General features: G+C 38.7%; 1 protein-coding gene across 1 annotated transcript in view; it reads right to left on the bottom strand.

Moving 5' to 3' along the window:
• LOC132103144 (low-density lipoprotein receptor class A domain-containing protein 4-like) overlaps positions 1-24,978 on the bottom strand; it is a 52,489-nt gene that overhangs the window by 27,163 nt on the left and 348 nt on the right. Inside the window, exons 2-3 of the mRNA XM_059507989.1 lie at positions 8,703-9,192; positions 1,527-1,667 (exon numbers count right to left, since the gene is read on the bottom strand). Coding sequence (XP_059363972.1) covers positions 1,527-1,667; positions 8,703-8,742 — 181 coding nt within the window. The 5' untranslated portion in view covers positions 8,743-9,192. The remainder of the gene's footprint in view (positions 1-1,526; positions 1,668-8,702; positions 9,193-24,978) is intronic.

Here is a 24,978-nt window from a genome sequence, read left to right on the forward strand (position 1 = left end):
TCTGAGAAAAAAACGTCCGAAAGAAGAGAGCGTGAAAAGTGGTCATTTTCTCACAAAAACAACCAAGTTAAGTGTACCTTCCTAAGATGAAAGAAATAAAATGATAAATTCATGGACAACATACTTGACCCTGATATTCGGCCAGTCTGACTCCCACACACCTGATGCCAATAAATGCAAACCACTGACAAAGAAGATCACTGCCGCACACCCTTAAACCCTGCAAAGCTTTTCATCATACTCTTCGATAAACACCCTTTCTCTCTCACTCCCTCCCTCTCTGCAGAGTCTGCCGGACAGTCCTGACCACAACCATTCAATGTGGATGCGGAGAGCAGGAGACAGAGAGAGAGGAATATTTTGTGCAGTGTGTCTAGACTATATTCATGATCAATCTGTCTGGCCCTGCTGTAGACAGCTTGATGGCAAACTCGATTAGACTCTAAACATTTCCTCAGATTCGGTCTCGCTCTCAGCTTCTCTAACGTCTATCAGCATCATTCCTCTCTCCCTCTAGCAGTATATGGCGGCTGTTTGTCTGCTGAGGAAATGAGCATTACTGCTCTAACAACTCTGACTGAAGACACCCCTTGGAGCAGACGGAGCACAGGGGAGCATGACATGGCAAGAACAGATGACTGATTTCAACACAGCCGGGACAGAGAAACGCAGAAGGAGCTACGTGCTTTTTTTGAGATTATTTTTTTTGTCTGTTCTGGTTTCCTCAAACTGTCTTCAAAGGTGACTGGCTGCCAGCATCTCACGCCAGGGGCTGCACAAAATATTAAATATTCGCAATGATGTTTCTCAAAAAAAGTCTCACATTTGCATCATGACAATGCAAATATATGGGTCAATACAAGTAACCACAAAAAAAGAGTCTGAGTTTAAAACACTCCTGCAAAGTTTTTAGAAATGTATTCTTTGAATTTATGTTGGTTTGATATGATTTTGAAAAACTTTACCATTTAATTTTTTTTTTTCAATTTAATGCCATGAGGTGTAACCATATGATATTGTGATATTATATAGAAATTATATAATATAAATATAATTTTATATTATTATATAAAAATATAATCATCATATAAAAGGTGCTTTAATGTCTTACTTATTTGGGGGAAAAAAAGAGCAAATAACAAAAAATTTGCGTCATGTCATTGACCCAAATGTATCTAGATACATGTCAAATATAAATCAAAATAGCTGAAAAATAATCAAGACATTTTACCTATTTGACCAAATTCTATGTTGATCTCAAACCACTTACACTCCCTGTTACACACACACACACACACACACACACACACACACACACACACACACTCCGCACTTCAGCGTGCAGAGAGACCACTTAACACTTGTCTCACACTCACACCTAGCAGGTGGCTTGGATACAAACGCCTCAGGAATTCAGATGAGAACTGACCAATGAGAAGCAAGAAAACATCCTGCGGACTTCATCAGAACCAGAACACAGACACAGATCTGAGTCTGGAGCAGCAATGTTAGAGAGATGGACTCACAGCTGAAGATGGCAGATGCAGGATGCTGGGTGGAGAGGGGACAGTGCTCCTCATCGCTGTTGTCTCCACAGTGGTTGAGCTGATCACAGACCTGCGAGCCCAGGTTCAGACATCTGCCGTTAGTGCACAGGAATCTGCACTCTAGGAACAAACACAGAAAACCGCAAATCACTCGCTTTCAGATAGGTTAATCAATAACAATCAGGGTCAGTCTCTGTTGTCACACCTGCTGCATCAGGGCTTGTCAAATTTCCATCTTTGGTTTGTTCTGGCCCTTGTAAAAGGAAACTTATAACTAGAAAAAAAAAAGTTTGAGCTAAGTGGATTTAAATGAAACTCTGTTCAAAGGTTTGGGGTGATAAAAATTTAAGAAATTAATACTTTTAATCAGCAAGGATGCATTAAATTGATCACAAGTGACAGTATAAAGACTTGTTCCAAACAATATTCAATTAATCAAAATATTATGAGAATAAAAAAATGTACCACAGTTTTCAGAAAAATAATAATCAGTACATCTGTTTTTTAATATTGATAATAATAAGAAAGTTTCTCCAGCACCAAATGAGCATATCAGAATGATTTTCTGAAGGATCATGAGACACAAAAGACTGGAGTAATGGCTGTTGAAAATTCAGCATTGCATCACAGAAATACATTTTAAAATGCATTTTAATGCATCATTCACTGCTAAAACAACATACTACCACAACAAAATTAACAAATGTTGTGGCACTCGGACACTCTTCAAAACTTTCTCTTCTCTTCTTAATATGCATCCACCTCCTCCTCCAGCAACTCTTACAGCTGATGACTTTGCAGTTTTCTTCACAAAAAAACCAGAACCATCAGTGACCAATTCTCCTAACTGCAGACTGAGGATAACTTCACAACGACTAATGCACACTCTCTCTCCTCCTTCTCTTCACTCTCAAAGATGGACATTTCCAAACTTATCCTGTCCAATCATCCTACTACTTGTCCACTTGATCCGATCCCAACTCACCTCCTTCAAGCGATTTCTTCTTCAGTCATACCTTCACTTACTCACATTATCAACTCCTCTCTTCACTCTGGAAAATTTCCCTCAGCATTTAAGCAGGGTCGGGTAAGCCCACTGCTTAAGAGACCATCTCTAAATCTAGCACTTGTAGAAAACTACAGACCGGTATCCCTTCTTCCATTCTTTGCAAAGACACTTGAGCGAGCTGTGTTCAACCAGCACTCTATGTTCCTTGTACAGAACAACCTCCTGGACAGCAACCAATCTGGCTTCAAAAGCGGCCACTCAACTAAGACTGCACTGCTCTCGGTTACTGAAGCCCTGTGACTGGCAAGAGCAGCTTCAAAATCCTCAGAACTCATCTTGCTGGACCTGTCTGCTGCTTTTGACATCGTTAATCACCAATTCTCCTGTCCACCCTCAGAAAGATGGGCATCTCTGGAACCGCACTCCTGTGAATTAAGTCCTACCTCTGATAGATCCTTCAGGGTGTCTTGGAGGGGTGAAGTTTCTAAGTCAAAACAACTTGCTACTGGGGTTCCTCAAGGCTCAGTACTTGGACCACTTCTCTTCTCCATGACGTCATTAGGATGTGTCATTAAGAAGCACAGCTTTTCTTATCACTGCTACGCTGATGACACTCAAATCTACTTCTCATTCCAACCAGATGACCCAACAGTAGTTGCTTGCATTTCAGCCTGTCTGAGTGACATTTCTAGCTGGATGAATGACCATCACCTTCAGTTCAACCTTACTAAGACAGAACTGCTGGTGGTTCCAGCTAACCCATCGTTTCATCACAACTTCTCTATACAGCTGGGTTCGTCAACCATAACTCCTTCCAGGACAGCCAGAAACCTAGGAGTTGTGATGGATCATCAGTTAAGCCTCACAGACCATATTGCTACAACGACCCAGTCCTGCAGATTTGCCTTATACAACATCAGGAAGATTAGACGCTTCCTGTCAGAGCAAGCCACCCAACTTTGCCTAACGACGCCTAGTGGTGCCATCCCAAAGAAGTTCAAAATCACTCTCACAGACCTTTTCCTGGACTGCGCCCAGCTGGTGGAATGACCTCCCAATCTCAATTCAAACAGCTGAGACTTTACTCATTTTCAAAAAACATCTAAAGATGTTCGCCAGCACGTAACCAACTAGTACTAGCACTTACCTTTTCTTGTCTATCATATTCTTAAAAAAAAAAAAAAAAAAAAAAAAAAAAAAAAAAACACCAACCTGGCTATGTGTTCTGTACTAGACTAATTAAGACTTGTCATGGCACTTGTATACTGTTGTTGTTCTCTTGTTGGTCTGATTGCTTCTACTGTTTTCATTTGTAAGTCGCTTAGGATAAAAGCGTCTGCTAAATGATTAAATGTTAAAATATATTACAATAGAAAAAAAAGTTAAAAAAAAGATAAATAAAAAAAAGTAGCCTTGGTAAGCATAGGAGACTTTCAATAAAAAAAATCTCGGGAGTGTGATGTCCGCGATGACGCGAATCCGGTAATTCTGCAAACAGCAGCGTACTTGATATTTTCAGTCAGCTCGCTTTGGCAACTGCAATTTTACTCTGTATATTTACAATAAAACGAAATAGGATATCAAATACTACTGCCTCCTTCCGTTTTCATTTAAGCATAATAACTGCTGCAGAAATGTACTTAGTTCAGGGATATGTGTATATATACAGCCATTACAATGAAACGAAATATTATATAGATTTGCCCTTTTTTATTTTCATTTTAACAAATATATAAATTGAATACAGACCAGAGATAACCTGTTAGATTTACCCAAAAATAATTATATTTTATGTTTAACCACTAAAGAGACATCAGAGCCAGCGGCATATATCAGAAGGTCTAGCCGAGGTGAGGCTGCTTCTCGGCGGATAGATGATCACTGAGCTCCCGCTGATCGCGTGGAGCTGACCGTCTCCGAGATCGGCGATACACATTTTTAAATAGGCGCTGTCTTTATAAATAAACCACAGATTTGAGTTTTAAACAACTACATTCTAGCCGGAAATACTTTTAAAATTACATTTCATGACACAATAACAGTAATATTTTGAAAATGATCCGAATAAATGGTGGTTAACCCAAACAATGCTGCGTGAACTCAGCTCGCTTTGGCTACTGCAATTTTCCTCTCTGTATATTTACAATAAAACGAAAAAGGATATCAAATACCACTGCCTCCTTTCGTTTTCATTTAAACATAATAACAGCTGCAGAAATGTACTTAGTTCAGAGAAATGTGTATATACAGCCATTACAATGAAACAAAATATTATATAGATTTGCCTTTTTATTTTCATTTTAACACATAGATACATTGAATACAGACCAAAGAAAACCTGTTAGATTTACCCCGCAGCTGAATTATATTTTATGTTTAACCACTAAAGAGACATCAGAGCCAGCGGCATATATCAGAAGGTCTAGCCGAGGTGAGACTGCTTCTCGGCGGATAGATGCTGATCGCGTGAAGCTGGCCGTCTCCGAGATCAGCGAAACACATTTTTAAATAGGCCCTGTCTTTATAAATAAACCACAGATTTGAGTTTTAAACAACTACATTCTAGCCGGAAATACTTTTAAAATTACATTTCATGACACAATAACAGTAATATTTTGAAAATGTTGATCCTAATAAATGGTGGTTGAACTCAACCAATGCTGCGTGAACTCAACCAATCAGGATGTTTAGCGCCCAAGTCCCGCCCCCGAAAGTTCCGGAACTTTGAAAAAGTACCACCTCACCAGCAGGGACTTTCTGAGGGGCATTTTTTTACCTGGAACTTTATTTAGTTCCTGGTTCTGCGGTGGAAACACACCGAGTACCAGCCCAAAGTCCCTAGTTCCTGGGTAAAGTTCCTGCGGTGGAAACGCGGCAATAGACAACAAAAATGCAAGATGACATTGTTAGTGGTCAAGTTCTGCAGCAAGGTTTATTATTAAAAAAAATTAAAACTATGTGAGATCCTGATTTACACCTGGGTCCGTTTCCACCTGATTCTCAGACCCTAAATTGCCAAACCTGGATGATCCTACTATTGGACATTGTTCCATGAAGAACTTCAAAACAACTAAAAACACCAGTACATCCTGTGAGCATCTGAAAGATCTCAGGTGCAGGAGTTTGTGGGATAGTTTCACTGGGCCAAAAACTTTGCAGAGATTTGTGGATCTCAGGTGGCGATGATCCTCTACATGTAGGTCACTGGCTTTTATAAATGATCTTAAAATAAGTGTTCCTGCAAGCATGCTTTTAGAGAAACTCAACATTGACCTGATAACGGTGGATATTTAGCTTATGGAAGACTCTTCACTATACAGCATTAACAAAAGACCAAAACGCAATGGAAACCAGAGAGTGATGACACTAGCACTATAAACATCTTGACTATGTGAGGAGAAGGTGCTAGACAATACCAAAGCACACCCATGCGATCTCTCACAAGGTGTGGTGCAGCCCGTGTGATTTTAAAAATGTTATGCTAATCTTAACATAACACGAGACACAATGAGACAATCCAATATTCACCTGCACAAATGCAACAGCACAAAGTAGCAACAATCAAGAGAGAATAGGAGACACAAGACGCAAGATGACAAGACTAGAAGAGGAGACAAAATAAGAAGAAACAAGAGCAAAAGAAGAGAAGCAGATGAGACAAGAAAATGGGAAGAAGAGGGAACAAACTAGATGAGAAGAAAGGAGACAAAATGAAGATATATTGGACAAAAGAGGCCAGAAGAAAGGCAAGAAGAATAGAAGAGGAGAAGATGAGATTGGAAGTAGATGACAAGAAGATGGGAAAAGATGAGAGGAGATGAGCAAAAAGGAGACAAGAGGAGAGAAGAAGAGACAACAGTCAAGAAGATAACAGAAGAGATTAGTCAAGATGAGATAAGAGATGAAACAAGAATGAGAAGAGAAGGAAGAAGAAAAAGAAGCAGATGAGAAAAGGAGAACGGAGACAAGAGACATAAAACAAACAGAAGATGAAAAGATGCAAGAACAGGTCCTATTATGCTTTTTCAACTTTAGTTAGTCAGTTGTTACTGTTTGAGCATAAAAACGATTTGCAAAGTTACAAAGCTCAAAGTCCACTTCAAAAGAAGATATTTTACTTAACAGAAATCACTTTTCAAAAACTACAACGAACCAGTCGTTTGGACTACAATGCATATGTTCCGGGATTTGTGACATCACAATTACTGACGAATGGGACGAGACCTGGCTGAGCTGCACTAGAGAAGGCAACAAGTGTTATCACAATGTCGGAGACATGCTAGCTTTCCCAAGGCAGACAAACTTAGAGTGGTTACAATCATCTGGGTTTAAAATCGCACTGAAATTGATTTGATTTTGAAGCAACATTAATACTGAAGCTCGCAGCAGGTGGCTATGGTAAGGGACATGACATTTCTCGACAAGGTGACGAGTGCTGCCAATCACAACACACACTGGCCCAACTGACCAATCACAGCACATTTTGTATTTCAGAAGGTGGGCCTTTATTTGATACAGGAACTATTCGAGCCATTCATGCCAGACTGGGGAGAAAGGTGCTGTAATAACGTAAAATATGTGAAAATTATGTGTTTTTCCAAACCTCTATGGGCACCACTGGTTATTAAATGTGTTAGTTTACTCACCAGACTGATGATATACAAGTTTGTAAAATAGAACAGTTTTTCAAATAAATTAAAGTACACTCTTAACATCAGTCTATCAACCATTATAACATGATAACATGATATAACATGACAAGTTTTTTTATTTAGCAAATTATTTAATGATGTAACTTTAATAATTAGAATTAAAACTTGATAACCATGTTTGAATGCATATTATTAATTTTAACTGGACTGGTGGTGGTGCTTTCTTTGGTAATTTAGAGTTTCTGTAAAAAAAAAAAAAAAATTAATTTGAAAAAAATTAACAAAAATACTGATAAGATAATAATGATGTGAATTCTACTAATAAGAACAATATAAAACACAAAGGATTAATGAGCTACTGGATTAATGAATATTAATCAGGTTGTGTGAGTTTGCTCGAACGGATTTGCTGTAATAAAAAACAGGAACGATAATAGGTGAGCACCAGCCAATGACATTATCGTTTGCCGCAAACATTAGTTCCGCAAACTTCCGGAAAACCCAGTAGTCCTTAAACGCTGAAGAATTCCAAAAGTAACACTGTTATTTTGACAGGAAAATACAACAAAGTATATAGTTTACATATAGCGCGTCAACTCTCTCTCTCTCGCGCTCCGTGTGTGTGAGAGACAAAGCAACAGTGAGTCGTACATCTTCACAAAAGAGTTACGGTACGTCAAATACAGGTGCACTGCGTATCCATCGAGATTAACTGAAAAATATCACAGATCGCTTGATGGAGAGTGAAACTCTGAAGCGCTCAGTCACAGTGTTCAGCGAGTGAAAATATATATGTGCCAAACTTATACTATCCTCGCAATGTAAAGGGTTGTTTTCAAACAACCTAGTATGAAAGCCTGTTCTAGTACACCCAAAAAACGAAATCAAGACTTTATAAAACAGCATAATAAGACCCATTTAAATGAGAAAGAATTATTTAGGACCAGACAAAAGAGAAGACAAGAAGAGACAAGACAAAGACAAGAGACTCAACAATAAGAGAAGATGAGAAGTAGATAAGAAACGAGAACAGCGTATGAAAAAAAAATACTAAAAGGGAAAAGTTGAAGAGATGAGACAAGAAGAGAAGAAAAGAGGTTCAGGGTCATTATATTATGTCAGTAAAGTAGCACATTTCTCCAAGTCCTGTCTGCAGTGCACTAGACGGTCAAACTGTGGTTTAGTACACAGCCCAGCTTCCACCGCCCTCCACCCATCTCGCACTTTCTCTGCATTCCATTCCAGGCAGGGGAGAGAAACAGCCCGTCTGAGCAATGGAGCAGAGGAGTTTGGGAAGGAGGGGTGGGGTGAGTGAGAAAGCAGCTTTGAATATTAGCACACACACAAAACCATCATGAGTTTGTAAAGCACAACATGACCCTCCTCATGAGCATAATCTGCACCGCTGGCATGAACCATTAAACTCACATTTATGCCAACTGATTATCCCGCTTAATTCCAAAACTGAGGTTATAATTGTGATCCGATGCTCACCTGTGAAAGCATTGGTGGCCGGTAGGTCAGCCTCCTGCATACTGCTCCAGCCGCTCGGCTCGTACGAGTGTGATTGTGCACCCACGTTACTGGCTCCGTTTGCCTGAGGGCTCCTGGGGGCCAAACAGCCACCGTGCTGCCATTCTTATCTCATAAGTCCATGGCTCCTGCTCTGGCCGCTGCCCTTCACAAAAGAGCAAATAAACTAAGAAAGGTGGAGGGGGGCTAAAAAGTCTTTAGTGAGACTAGGGCTCTATTCAGCAGGAACCAGAGCACCGATTATCCTCCCAGCCAGAGCCAGCCAGCCATAGCTGTGTGTGAGCGATTGAGGAAAGATCCAGACAGGTACTTGATTCAGAGAAGGTGTTTGATAGCTGATTCTGGGAGGGAATGTGTAGTTGCTGCCGCTCGTCCTGGGTGGATAAACTCTTCTCAGCGTAGCAGCGTGCTAATCAATTCGCCCAACCTCATCCTTCAGACCGCAAGCTCACTGAGAGAGACAGAGAGAAAATCAGTTGAGTGGCTGAAGTGCATGCAAGCAAAAATTTACTTGCAGAACTCACTTACAAAAGGTTCCTATAGTTTCTTCTAAAGCTGCTTTTACTTGAGTAATTAATACGTGAAATCTTGTTTAGGAATTGACAATGAATCAATTAATGATTCACTGGGTTGATTTGATTCACTTGATTCAATTCAAATGGAAGAAATAAAATAAATAGCATTTGAAATAGAAATCGCTTGTGACGTTATAAATGTATTTCAATTTAAATAAATGCATTTACAGTCACTTTATATCAAATCAATGCATCCTTGCTAAAAAAAAAAAAAGGGGTATAATTTTTTTTTTATTTACATTAATTTAATTTCTTTAAAAAACAAAAACAAGTGTACTGACTTCCAATATTCAAACTAATAAAACAAAACCAATATCAAAGTACCTTCTAATACTATCTCTGAACCTTTGATTTTTTTCTAAGCCACCATACCACCATAGTAGGGATGGGATGGTATGAAAATTTAATATCACGATTATAGTGACTAAAATTATCACGATTATCAATATTATCACGGTTTTGTTGAAACGAGATGAAAGTATTCAAAAATAGTTGATGCTCACACTTAAAACATTTCAGCAAGTTTTATATTTAATAATCAACAAACAACTAATAAAACAATTCTATGCACTTAATTTAAAGAAAGATTAAATTCTGTGGCATTTCCTTCCTTACAATGAAAAGTGTAGAAGCATAGAAAAGTCACTGACTTTCGCCATTCCTTTTCGAAAAAAAACAAAAAAACATTGTGCGCTGCGCTTGCGTCAGACTGTTGCTGGCTGGACATGATTTAATAGCGAGTTATTAAAACCGCGATAATCAAACACGGTTTTAATGATAATTCATTTTTAAACAATATTACTAACCTTCAGCACATTTTATCACGGTTATCGATAAAACCGGTTATCGTCCCATCCCTACACCGTAGTTGTACGGTTATCGAAGATCCTGTCTGATCTGGCAGACAAGTTTCGAGACAGACATAATAAAAAGACAGACCCGACACAATCATAAAACGGGTGTTTCATTAAGCAAAAATTTGAAACAGCAGGGGTTCAACACATCAACATTTTCTGATCTTACGGCAGATCTTTACCAGCAACGAAACATCACGTCCCTGTGAAGAGATGCACATAAGCATCAATCCCCAGCAGGAGCGTCTGCCTTTAATGACTGTTACATAACACACTAGAACACTTTACTGAAAATCTGAGTTATCACAAGCCACAGATAATGTTTCTGTGGCTTAATATCATTGATTTAACGTCTCAAAAAAGCCAACAACAACTCCATTTTCATTTGCAGAAGACTAGAGCAACCGACGATGCATTGTGTGTCCTCAGACAACCTTTAAAGCCCTCTGACATCCCAGTGGACGCCGCGCTGAGCCCCGACTGCCGACCACACATCGGCTGTTACTTAGAAACACGGCAAGCCCTCACCTCGTCTGACCCCTGCCGCATGCCACACAGCGAGAGCACGGATCCATCACACAATAAATAATATTCCACACACGCGAAACAGGAGAACACCATCCAAATCAAACAAAGACTGACACACACACAGTCAACTGAGGTCGTTTCAGGACACTACTACGGCCATCAGTCACAGATAAAACAGAAAACAGATCTGCCAGATGTTTAAATGTACTTTTCTTCATTGTGATCTCTTTGTTCTTCCATGTTTCCCTTTCCTAAGTGCTTCTCCTCTCAGAGAGAGTGAACAAAGTGTCTATGGCTCAGTTGAGACTAAGGATATGAAAAAAAATATTAAATGACTTTAAAATATTTTCACATATACTGACCAAAGTTACAATTCTATTCTTTAAATAAAATGTATACATAAATATATGAATTACTATAAAATAAAATGTACCAGAATTAAATATATTAGCATTGCAAACTTAATGGCAATTTATCATTTTCTAATTTTTATAATTCAGTATAAAGTCATAATTATTTTCATGCTGTGATGACTGCTAATAATTGCAGATATTAAAATTCAATACTATTTTGTCTAATTATAAAATAAAGCACTAAAATCTGACATTTAAATACTACAGGTGAATTTAGAAGTCACAATATTATAAATGTATAGTCATGGCCTCACATGCAATTTTGGATCTGTGGCAAGGCAACTTCCCAGATCTCAATCCTATAGAGAACCTATGGTCACTCCTCAAAAGGCGAGTGGACAAGCAGAAGCCCACAAGTTGTGATCAACTCCGAGAACTAATAAGGCAAGAATAGATCTACATCAGTCAGCATTTGGCCCAGAAGCTAATATCCAGGATGCCAGAGCCAGTCGCAGAGGTTATGAAGAACAAGGGCCAACATTGTAAATATTAACCCATTATATTTTCTTGCCAATAAAAGCCTTGAAACCTTGAAATGAAATGCTTATCATTGTTTATTGTATAATCTAAAAATACTGAAGCAGCAAACTTTGCAAAACACAAATTATTGGTCACTGCCAAAACTTTTGGCCACGACTGTACAGCATGAAATGGATTTTATTAAATACATTTATTTTGAGATTTGCTAAAGATTTTATTTTCATGAAGTTATTAGTGTTTTTATATTATGGCAAAGGTATATACAATAATGGACAAACAGCCGATAGACATAAAAAAAAAAAAAAAAGACATAACCGATAAGCCACCAATATATCATGTGATAAAATATCCCTGGAATTTATAGTTGTTCCTTTGGTAAAGACATTCTTTACATTTCTGAGATTGAAGTTCAGAGGAATGTTGGTCTATCACTATTTGTGGTTCTTTCTTCTGTGACAATGTACTGTAGACATTTTTTATTTAAAGTTGGGGGGAAAAATAGATTGTTTTTAGTATAACATTTTTGGTCAACAAAAATGACAGAAAAACATTGTCAGGTTAGGCAGGATGTCTTACCCCATAAAGTAAAATTCCCATTATTGTCGGTATTTTCCTTCGATAAACGCCTGCTAAAATCTTCTCTGTTTCTGTCGGTCTGTGTAATGTGATCTCAGCAGGGGGGTCTGTCTCTTTCTCACTCTCTGTCTGGTTAAATCATGATGAAGCTCTTAGGAACAACTATTCACTGAACTGATTCATCCAGCCAGACTTAAACATTATAACAGCCCATCCAATTAATCATCAGAAAAAAAAAAGACTAATAGCTGCTACCTTGCCTGTCAGTCGGTCTCAAAAAAAAACCCAATAAAGTGATTAAGACTCCGGCGTGGAACAGTGGGGTTTTAAATCAGCCTAAATTTGTGTACTTGGCAACAATAAGCAGTTGACTGTACATAATTAACTCATTACCATATAAAATACAATGACATCTAAATATTTAATTCTCTTACTCGTAGATTACTTTTTTACCTTCTGCTAAAGAACAAGTCCATTACAAACACATGGTTCACCAAACAGAAAAAAAAACCCCATCCACAAAAGGAAAGGCCACCCTGTTCAAGCCGAGCAGTTTATCAGACAGATTTACAGTTTTCCTGCCCCTGTCCTAAAATTACATGACAACCAGGATCTGCAGGTTAACAAATGATGACTCAGCTCAGCTGTCTGGGTTAGTCAGTTTAATAGGTGCATATGTGTGTGTGCGTGTGCGTGTGAGAGAGAGAGAGAGAGAGAGAGAGAGAGAGAGAGAGAGAGAGAGAGAGAGAGAACCAGTCATGTTTAAGTTTTAGTCCCACCCAACTGAGACTCTGAGAACTAGGGTCTGCAACCTTTTTTGGTCAACAACCTATTTTAGGTCACAAGATCTAAAATACCTCTTGCGAGAGAACTACAGGATAACACTCCATTCTTAAGAGTAACAACATTATTAGTCCATCTATTATTTAGTCAATTTCATTATTAATTCTGTAGTAAGAAACAAATAATACATTTTCTTCTGATACCAAAAAGTGGCATTTAAATAGCTTTTTTAATCTTAAATGCAGTATAAATTCAGTACAACAATACAAAAACAAAACAAATTTTCACTAAAAAAAAACCAACTCATTGGTTCTAGAATTGGACTTAACTGATTGTGCTTTAGGTTTTTTTTTTTTACTAAATAGAACAGATTCTTCCGAGTCATTTATTCTGGATTTCGGCTACACTTGTTGTGTTGGGAAAAAAGAAAAAAAAAGAACTGATTCATAAGAATCAATCAATCTGCACTATTTGCTTTTGATTTACTAAAAAGAACGGATTCATCTGAGTCAATTGTTTGAGAAACGGACTACACTGCTTGTGCTGGACATATCTGATTTCACAAAAATTTAATTCATTAATTCTCACAGGTCATTCATTAGGGAATCACACTACACTGGATTCACTGCATGTTTCGCACTGAAACATGCAGTGAATCCAGTGATACTGTTGCGCAGCCACTGTACTTCACATGACATTACACCCGCGTCGGTGGATAGGGTGTAAACATAAAACCAATAGAAAGACTTGTGTAGAGGTCTAGTGTCCGGCTTTAAAAATTTTTATTTTTTTTTTTCACTGTCTAAAGTACCATGAAGATTAGGCAAATAGTGATGTATGTCTGCGCACGTTTCTCAATACAAGGTATGCACATTTCAGACTTGCATCCTCGGTAGTTCGGACTTTGAGAGTTTGATTCAGGAGTGTGATCTCCCGCAGACGGGACGACACAAGTCCGGTAATTCTGCAAACAGCAGCGTACTTGATAACATCAGTCCGCTTGCCTAGGCTACTGCAATTTTCCCTCACTGTATATTTACAATTAGATGAAATATGATATCAAACACCACTGCCTCCTTTCGTTTTCATTTAAACATAACAGCTGGAGAAATGTAGTTCAGGGAAATGTGTAGGCCTATATAATCCTACATTACAATGAAACAAAATATTATAAATCAAACAATATTGCCTCTTTTTATTTTCAGTTTAATATAATATTTTAATTGCATAAACATCAACGATTACCTGTTAGATTTATCCAAAATGAATTATATTTTATGTTTAGCCACTAAAGAGACATCAGAAGGTCTAGCCGAGGTGAGACTGCTCTCATCGGTAAACATGAGCACTGAGCTCCCGCTGATCGCGTGGAGCTGATGGTCTCCAAAATCAGCGAAACATTTTTAAATAGGTGCGGTCTTCATAAATAAACCGCAGATTTGAGTTTTAAACAACTACATTCTCGCCTGAAATACTTTTAAGACTACAATTCATGACACAATAACAGTAATATTTTGAAAATTATCTGAATAAATGATGGTTGAAATCACAATGCTGCCTGAACTCAACCAATCAGCATGTTTAGCACACAAGTCCCGCTCCTGAAAGATCAGGACCTCTGAAAAAGTACTACCTCACCAGCAGGGACTTTGAGCAATTTTGTTTTACCCGGAACTTAATTTAGTTCCTGGTTCCTGCGGTGAAAACACACGGAGTACCAGTCCAAAGTCCCTAGTTCCTGGGTAAAGTTCCAGCAGTGGAAACGCGGCTAGACTTATGACAACATGCCTGTCTGCACAGTGTCAGGACGGATGTTATTTCGACAGCCTATCATTATCAGTACAACAGTACCTGCATTCCTCTTTCTTCTGACAGTCTCGATTACTTTATTGTGGTCACTGTATGTTTTTTGGTCTTGTTTGCCCTTAGCAGTAATCTGAGGGACTGTGCTTAATCCCACCTCTTGTGTATCTCGGCCCACCTCTCTTAAGTGAACAGTTTATTTAGCTTAATCCTGCGCTGCCAACAAGAAAATATGTGGTATGTATCAAAGTTGGTTTTATGCAAGATGCTGGAGATTTTGGTTGCCTTAGCAACAACGAATGATATGACTTCCTTTCTGCACCCAAAAAGAAAAGTGATTACTCTTTAATATAATGCACTAAAGTGATCTGAAAAAATTAATGGCTTTATTGATCAGGTCAGGACTTACACTGACAAATGCATAATATGTTTTTTAGAGCAGAGATGAGATGCTAAATGAAGATAGGGCAAATAAAATCAATCAAATTTGGAGCCATGTGGGTGGGAAAGACAAAATCAATCTGTCCTCCAAAAGCTGTATTGTTCAGAAAGCACAGGCACACACACCAAAACTGAAACACAGACCGCAAACAAACACGAGCTTTTGAAGTGAACATCTAATCAGTTTCAGAATCTATCCTCTCAGCCAATCAATCGACAGCCCTCTTGGACTCCGCCCACAGTGTCTAGACAGCCAGACCTTTGCTACTCTACTGCATTCTGCAGCGGTGCACACTGCAGAGGTCACGGAGGTCAAGTCTAGCATAGCATGAGCTGAAACCAGACACTTGTTCTCAAGAGGTTCTCACTGCCATCCATTCCAACACTGATTAAATCTGTTGATAAGTGCCCTGATTTATGAAACATCACTACTTTCATGTTTTGAATCCGATGATTCGAAACAAGTTTGTACATGTAACTGTGGTTGATATTAAACTAGTCATTTCCTCAAAATGACACGGACAACAGTTCTGTCTGACTCTGCTTGGTTGAAATGACGCGTGACCTTCTTCCAGACTTGTGAAGGGTGATTTAACCAATAAGAAATGCTATAAATAATTAGAGTCCTAAAAGTTTGTGTTTGCGATGTCCTCTAGAAGAGCCGATGTCAAAGTCAAGCTGCAGCACAAGAGAGAGAAAATGAATGTGCGTGAGAGGGAGAGAGACAGAGAGCTTGGTGCAGAGTGCTGCAGTGTCCTGTATCAGAACAGAGATCAGCTTTGAAGCATTAGAGAGAGAAAGAGACATTACAGGACTCGAACCCCCACTACAGCATCAATGGCTTTCTAGCTCACATCTCAATCTCCATTAAAGGGTAAATGTAAATATACTTGGAATGATAGTACAGTATGTACTCAAAAAATGACAGCAATGATTGATCATAAAAGAATAGTTGATTGAATTGATTTTTTTACCGACATTAAAATACAGCGACAACTAGCATTTCTACAAATGTGCCAAAAGTGACCTCATTGTTCCTGTGATTATGTTGCCATTTTTGATGGAACACAATATTTCTGACAGATGGAGATCACAACAGACCCAGTAGTCCTTCATCCAATGGAGACTTACAGAAAAACTTCTGACGGGAGTTCTTCAAAACAGATTTAAACTCCAGAAGCATTCATAATTAAGAATTACCAATTATTTTTGGTTCATCCCTAATCCTGTAGAATTGATGATAATGAATAAGTCAGAAATAATTGTTTACATTATTTAACACTATAGTCTTGGGCAACCCATAATATGATCCCTCTAAATTATTGACGGTGATTTGTCCCTCCCCATGAATGGGTTTTTGGTTAAATAAAGTCTGTGATTATGGCTATATGTTTATTCTACAACATAAAATACATCAGCAATACCACTTTGTGATTTTTTTTAAGCTTTTACTTGCCTGGAAAAAGCCAGTTGCTAACAAGTTGCTAAATGAGACTGCAAAGGTTATTGGGGGAAATTAAATGTCAGCACACTGAACCAGTAAATTCATCTGACTAGACCACTTTTAAAACCTTGTTGTGTTTATATCTCACAAAGTATTCAAACTTAAACTGTGACATATCATACCGATATATATATCTACATTTATACCAGTATTGTGCCTGTTATGTGCAATTCAATTTCAATCTATTGCTATACAGTAGATGTGTTACTTTGTACACTCTCCATATCACAGTCCTGCAAAGATGCCAGAAAATGTACTTGCGATTGCTGTTTTGGAGCTAAACATAAGAGGGCAGATGCGTTTTAGATCTAACATAGGCTGCCACTCGGGGGTGTACTGCAGATGTTGTCTGCAGCAAAAGCCAAAAAAAAAGTCCAAAAATAAAGTAAAAAGGCAAGCTCTGCAATGACTAGCGGTAGTTAGTGTCTTTTAGGGATGGGCGTTTTCCGCAAATATCACATTCGAATATTTGAGCTCACAAAAAACGAATATTCGTTTTTTTAAATTAAGTTTAATGAGACAGACGTTATTTTCAGCAACATTTATTGTTTCCGTCATTTTGAAGAAGCTTACAATAAGCTTGAACATTACACATCGTGTTTTGTAGCTGAAAACCTTTAACAATGCGTGCAAACAAACAAAAGTACAGATTAAAAGCAAAAAAAAAAAAAAAAAAAAAAGTGAACGAAGAAAACGTAAAGCAGCCTGCAGCTATTAGGCTATTGTAGAACGTAGCCTACACTTAACTTTGAAACTTTTAAACTGCCAGCAAATCTTTTTTGTCTGTTAACAAGAAGGCCGGACGCGGCACAGACGTTGGCGGGACTCACAAATAACGGTGTGCTAAGAGAATAAGTTTTGTGAAGCGCTTCGTGTTTTCGTTTCACCACTGAATGAGATCCTCATCTGGTGGAACACATGGCTCTAGCAAGAACGGTTCCCACTCGTCTCGGCTGAACTGGCTCAGCCTTTTCCGACGAGTGGGCATTGCATCCTCTTTATCGTTGGTGACGCACCACTCGCATCAAGGAAAATCTTCTGATAATGTTCAAAGTTTTTTTTTTTTCTTACTTCTCTCATGTTTTCATTGAGAAACCTGAGATGTTTGTGCCGAGGGTCTAGGGCAGACGTGAGGAGTTTTCACTGCATTCTCCAAGTTAGCGGTGTTTATTCGTTGCTTGAGAGATGCCTCAACAATGTTCTTGAATTCGTGACTTTCTGTGATTCTCCACGGCATACTTGAAGTACTGTAGAAGACCGCAGTTCTATTCATCATTCATTCATTATTTTTTGCTTGCATACATCTTCAAATATGCCGTGGAGAAAGTGACCAAATTAGGTTTTATTGTGAACTTTTTTTTTGTTTCAAAATTCGAATATCATTTTTATTTATCGAATAATTAGAGCAGAACGAATATTCGAATGTTCGACTATCCGTGCACACCCCTAGTGTCTTTATCTCTACTCCGCTAGGACCGCAGTTCCCCTCATGCCCCCGCATACCTCCATCTGTCTCCCACCACATGATGCCAACCAGGGACCCCAACCCTATCAGACCATCTCTGCCATATGCCTCTGTTCTGAGATTAACCATAGGGATCGTCTCAGGACTTTAAGAGACCATCCATCTGAACCCAGAAAGTGAAAAAACATCAGTTAGACAAACACAGAGGATTTGCACTGGACCGATTTATGCAAAATAAGGATTATTTTAAAACAACGGAGACTAAGCAGTGAACACAAGTGTCCGGCTGTGATTGCTGCCTGAGAGCCGCGTCGTTTTCTCTCCAGTCTAAGTATGTTCTGAGGGGGTGCAAATAATTTAAGGATCCTCCTGGGCATCCTTTTTTTTTTACACTGATCTGGGTCCAGTTCTGCAGCGTGTCAGACAATGACAGACAGCAGGGATTGCAGAACGACAGCTGATCCCGGTTCAGCGTGTGTGCGGCTCCTACCCAAAGCCCTTATGCCACCTGACGTTTCAGTGCCAGAGGCCAGATGATGTGGTTCGCAGCAAGACCGGAAGCTTGGCGTACGATGACTCCGCGTCAGACAGACGGCTCTCAGTGAGACAGGAAGCTTTCTTCCCACAAGCAGTGAGTGTTCCGGTCTGGAGTGGGCTGCTGTCCCAGCTCTTAGCCTCAAATCGCTCACACACCAACACGACAGAACTCGATTTACTGCGTTTCACTAATACAATATTCTTGGACCACTATGCAACAAAATAAAAATTTTTTTTTTATTATTATTACATAAATATACAGTATTATATTGTGCATCTTCTTTAAAGGGATATTCCACCCCAAAATGAAATTTTTGTCATTAATCACTTACCCCCATGACGTTCCAAACCCATAAAAGCTTCGTTCGACTTGAGCAAACAATTTAAGATATTTTGGATGAAAACCGGGAGGCCTGTGACTGTCCCATAGACCGCCAAGTATGTTACACTGTCAAGGTCAAGAAAAGTATGAAAAGCATCCATCTGCCATCAGTGGTTCAACCGTAATGTTATGAAGTGACGACAATACTTTACGAGAAAACAAATAACGACTTTATTCGTACAGCTCAGATTCATCAAAATGGCGCCACGGTGACGTGGGGAGAGACAGAGAAGAGAAATTGTTGAATAAAGCCGTTATTTATGTTTACTTCGTGTACAAAAAGTATTGTCGTAACTTCATAACTCATTGAACCGCAGCGGATGGACTATTCTGACAATGCTTTTCATACTTTACTGGACCTTGACAGTGTAATTTACTGGGCAGTCTTTGGGACAGTCTCAAGCCTCCTGGTTTTCATCCAAAATATCTTAAATTGTGTTCTGAAGACGAACGCAGCTTACAGGTTTGGAACGACATGGTGGTAAGTGATTGATGACAAAATTTCCATTTTGGGGTGGAGTAACCCTTTGACAAAAACCATGTCAATGAATAATAAATTATAATTGTTGCATATTGATAAATCACTCAAAAAAGCAAAAAAATAAATAAATAAATAATAATAAAAAAATGTATACACACACACACACATATATATATTTATAAAAAAAAAAAAAAATACCAGGAACAAGTGCTTAAAGGGATAGTTCACCCAAAAATGAAAATTATGTCATTAATAACTCACCCTCATGTCGTTCCAAACCCGTAAGACCTCCATTTATTTTTGGAACACAGTTTAAGATATTTTAGATTTAGTCCGAGAGCTCTCAGTCCCTCCATTGAAGCTGTGTGTACAGTATACTGTCCATGTCCAGAAAGGTCAGAAAAACATCATCAAAGTAGTCCATGTGACATCAGAGGGTCAGTTAGAATTTTTTGAAGCATTGAAAATACATTTTGGTCCAAAGATAGCAAAAACTACGACTTTATTCAGCATTGTCTTCTCTTCCGTGTCTGTTGTAAGAAAGTTCAAAACAAAGCAGTTTCTGATATCCGGTTCGGGAACAAATCATTCGATGTAACCGGATCTTTTTGAATCAGTTCACCAAATCGAACTGAATCGTTTTAAACTGTTCGCGTCTCCAATACGCATTAATCCACAACTGACTTAAGCTGTTAACTTGTTTAAATGTGGCTGACACTCCCTCGGAGTTAAAACAAACCAATATCCCGGAGTAATTCATGTACTCAAACAGCACTGACTGAACTGCTGTGAAGAGAGAGAGATGAACACCGAGCCGAGCCAGATAACGAACAATAGACTGACTCGTTCACGAGTCAAGAACCGGTTGCATCGGTTTTCGAAACACCAGTAGTTCTTTCTGACAGTTCGATTCAATAAACCAGTTGAAGAAAACAGTTCACCGGTTCTTTTGCGTTCGACGTAATGGCGTCATTGGCGATGACTGTAAGCCTTCGGTTTACCCGCGCTCATAACATTAGCACAGAATCAGTTCAGAATCAATCACCAAAAGAATCAGTTCGGTTCATGCGCTCTGTGTGTCAGTCTGCTTCACGCTGAATCACACATGCGCAGTATCATTAGCTCCTCGATTCTTCTTATCTGGCTCGGCTCGGTGTTCATCTTCAGTTCTCTCTTCACAGCAGTTCAGTCAGTGTACTGTTTGAGTGCATGCATTACTCCGGGATATTGGTTTGTTTGAACCAAAACTTTAAGCTTTTGAACCGAAAGTTAACAGCTTAAGTCATTTGCGGATTAATGCGTATTGGAGACTAGAGCCCGACCGATATGGATTTTTGGGGGCCGATGCCGATATTAACTCGAAAAGAGCCGATTTATAAGCCGATATTTTGATTTTAAAAATAATCTGGATATTAGACCCATTTCCTATAAACTGCATTTACACAACATTCAATAGCAAAATATCTGCCTGTTCTATGTATGTGGGCTGTATAAACCATTTTCCAGAATGGACTATGTTAAAAAAAAGCCTTAGATTACAGTCTCAATGACTAAACAATTGCACATCAAAAGTATATATTTTTTAATGATCAAAAAACAGTCTGGTTTTAAACATTTAACACTTTTACTTTCTTCCAGTTGAAGTTGGTTTTAACAGTCTGTGTGTTTACTGTAAATAAATTATAATACTAAAGTTAAAGTATTTGCAGAAGTAGTCCCACACTTTGCTGCTACAGCATTCACCTTTTTCAGCCATCTGTAGGCAGAAAGAGAGACAGAGAAAGAATAAGCATGTGTATTAATGATATCACCATGTATCATTACTCATGTCATCATTAGAATTATAATAATAATAAACTGGGATCTCCTACATAGGCAAAAATGAGAAATATATATATATTTTTTTATTTGTCAAGCAATAGGTATTACCTACTTATATTTAACAATATTATTTCAACATTTTCCTGTTATGTCTGTAAAGCTGCTTTGAAACAATATGTAAAAAAAAAAAAAAAAAAAAGCGCTTGTTCAGCTCACATTTATTTACATGTCCCCTCTGGTTTAATCATTTCTGACGCACCGACTGTAGTTACTGTAACTACACTATATTTGCTCTCACAGACACATTCACAACAGACCCGTATATCTTCTCCTCTTCTCTTTGTGCAGTCTGAATCAAAACATCGTCTTGCCTACTATTACCGGAAGATTAAGGAATCAATTCAAAGTTGAATGGTTAACGTTAGTGTCATGAACACACCGCTGTCAATTTTGAGAAGAACCACCTTCAAACAAGTTAATAGCAAGCATTTAAGGGGCCTGCTAAAAAGGAAGCTATTAGCGTTAGAGTAACGTAACCAGCCTGAATTCACCAAATTGTTCTCTGGACCTGAGGGTAGCCTCTTCTTCCTTGCTTCTCTCTTAATTCTCATCAGCAGGACTAGCGCTATCGCTCGCTTCTTACAACGGGACAGATACATGTTTGCTGCTGACAGAAAGGAGGAGGAACAGACTATGAAAGAGCTCCCGCTAAACGTTTTTAAAACTCTGCCTATGCCATAGCGCAGCGCAAATCGCGTTGTATCTGAAGGGCAACGCTGAGCCCAGCGGCAAGCGCCGTGCATACCGCGTACTGTGTGAAAGGCCCAATTACGCGGTCATTATGTGGGAAACACACCGCAATAGAATAAGAATAAGTTAAACGCTAACGTTATAGTTTGACCTCCTATTAACGTTCGCGCTCTTCCACTGATAAACATGGTATTAGCTTTGTGGCTAATCTAATATAGCAATGCATTAGCGGCTGTAAGTGATGTTACAGAATATTTAGAAGTGATAATGATAGGACCGTTAGCTAGAACTACCACACAGTTTTTATATACAGGGTATGAACTAAATCTACAATCATTTCACATGACGAACGACAGACTCACCATCAAAACAGTTGATCGCTTTCTTCTGTAGTGGACTTCTGGCGCTGTTGTTAACTCTGGAGCTGCAGAGCTCCCTCTGGTGGGCACACTATGCAACACTCATAACATGAGTGAAGCATGAGACTCTGTTTCTCATGTTTCATCGGCCGTTATAAATGCCAAAGCAGATTTAAATGCAATTAGCTTATATCGGCCGATAATATCGGCCGGCCGATAATATCGGCCGGCCGATATATCGGTCGGGCTCTATTGGAGACGCGAACGGTTTAAAACGATTCAGTTCAATTTGGTGAACTGTTTCAAAAAGATCCGGTTACATCGAATGATTCGTTCGCGAACCGGATATGACAAACTGCTTTGTTTTGAACTGTCTTACAACAGACACGGAAGAGAAGACAATGCTGAATAAAGTCGTAGTTTTTGCTATTTTTGAACCAAAATGTATTTTCGATGCTTCAAAAAATTCTAACTGACCCTCTGATGTCACATGGACTACTTTGATGATGTTTTTCTTACATTTCTGGACATGGACAGTATACTGTACACACAGCTTCAATGGAGGGACTGAGAGCTCTCGGACTAAATCTAAAATATCTTAAACTGTGTTCCAAAAATAAACGGAGGTCTTACGGGTTTGGAACAACATGAGGGTAAGTTATTAATGACATAATTTTGCAAATTGGGCGAACTAACCCTTTAACATTTTGCCCATTTGTGGTGGTCACTCAGCAAGCCTGCTGAGTAATTTGGGCGGTCTGTGGCCAACAGAGTAAGTTTTGTGTAGGCAAACAGGTGCTGATGCACCGCAAGTCCTGTTTAGCTTTGGACCAATTTATCATTCTACAGTCCCTGAGCTCCACGCGCCTCCACGACTCACTGTTACACTTGGCCCGATGCCGTTGCAGATCCATCAGCCGACACTCTGACACACCTCACTGTCTGCCTGGAGCGAATGACATCACAGCTGGGACACGAGCTCATTTTTCAGGAGTGGAAAGTGTCCTTCCGTGTCGATAAACGTCATTCAGGGGTAACGCAGAGGAACGGCTCACATTCATTAGCACAGAATGAACATGAGGCAGTGAACCTTGGAGCCAAGCGGGACAGAGTCGATGACTGAATGCCACAGACGACAAGTTAGGAGTGAAATAAGCGTCAGATGCCTCCAAGCAACAATAAAGGCTCTGTCAGACTCTATCATGCAGCATATGACACAATCATGCCTGTGTCTCTCAACTGGGCCAGAACCTGCAGCGCACAGGAAAGGACAAAAGTGGAGTCTAAAACTGGGCCGAACACTAGTCACGACAGACACTAGCAGCACATGCAGTCCAAGTCTGGACAGGGTCAGCTAACAGCTATACACACAACCACACTCCGCTTCTCAGTCCCAGGCATAAAATATTAACAACCAATAAATAAAGCCAGGATAATAGGATTTTAATCGCTTTGGACATTTCTGACATTATTAAGAAAAAATTTCAAACATTTCACTTCTTGTTACACAGATTAAGATCATTTTCAGTCTTTTTGGAGCTCAAAAGTGACATCAGTAAGTAAATATCAAAGCCTCAAATGAATTATGAAAATGACTAAAAATTACTATCCATCAAACTCAAGTCCAAGTAACCAAGACAAGAAACCCAAATGAAACTACTGCACAATAAATTAATGCATTATTAAATCTTACAGAAATACTGTGGTGAGCTGACAAATATATGAATTTATGAATGAATATACTTTTACATTTTATTACTGAAAAACTTGATTCTGATGAGTCAACTCGATTATGCATAACTGAAAGCTACACTGGTTATTTCAGATCTGTTCATGGCAACATAACAGTGCTTTTTTCATTGTGTGACTCAAAATGGCTAATATCACTATAATAAAAATATGCATTTAAACATATTAACTTATACACAAATGTTTTTATGTGTGTGTATACACACATACTAATAATACTTATAGTAACAAACAAGCTATAATTTTGTAGCTAAATATGCAAGTAAATATATAAAGTATAAGAGTCCACTGAAAAAGTAACCAGAGCATGCATGTAATTACGTACAATATATCAGAATGCTCTAAAAGTATAAACTGAAAATCAATAAAGACTTATTTATAAATAAATGTTACATGAATTATTTGGCATGAACCAAAAAAAAAAAAAAGAGTGTTTTTATAGTAGTATTTACCAAATAATCACAGAACTTGGTAATTAGCTGATTATAGCAGAAAAGCTCGCACTGTCTGGCCTAAAATGAGCCCTATTACTGCTGAATGAAGAACTGGGTTACATTCAGGGTCTGTTAACCCAAGACCACTTCTCCCTAATATTACTGCCGATAAATGATCTGATCTAAGAATATAAACATGTCAGTCTATAGTCTTAACTTGCAGCACGGCCCGACTATAGGCTTGTAGTTGTCGGGCTAAATATGAAGTCGGAGGGTCCTAACAACTTTTTGTGCCCCAGACT

The sequence above is a fragment of the Carassius carassius genome, chromosome 24 (genome assembly GCF_963082965.1).
Source record: "Carassius carassius chromosome 24, fCarCar2.1, whole genome shotgun sequence".
Classification (NCBI taxonomy): domain Eukaryota; kingdom Metazoa; phylum Chordata; class Actinopteri; order Cypriniformes; family Cyprinidae; genus Carassius; species Carassius carassius.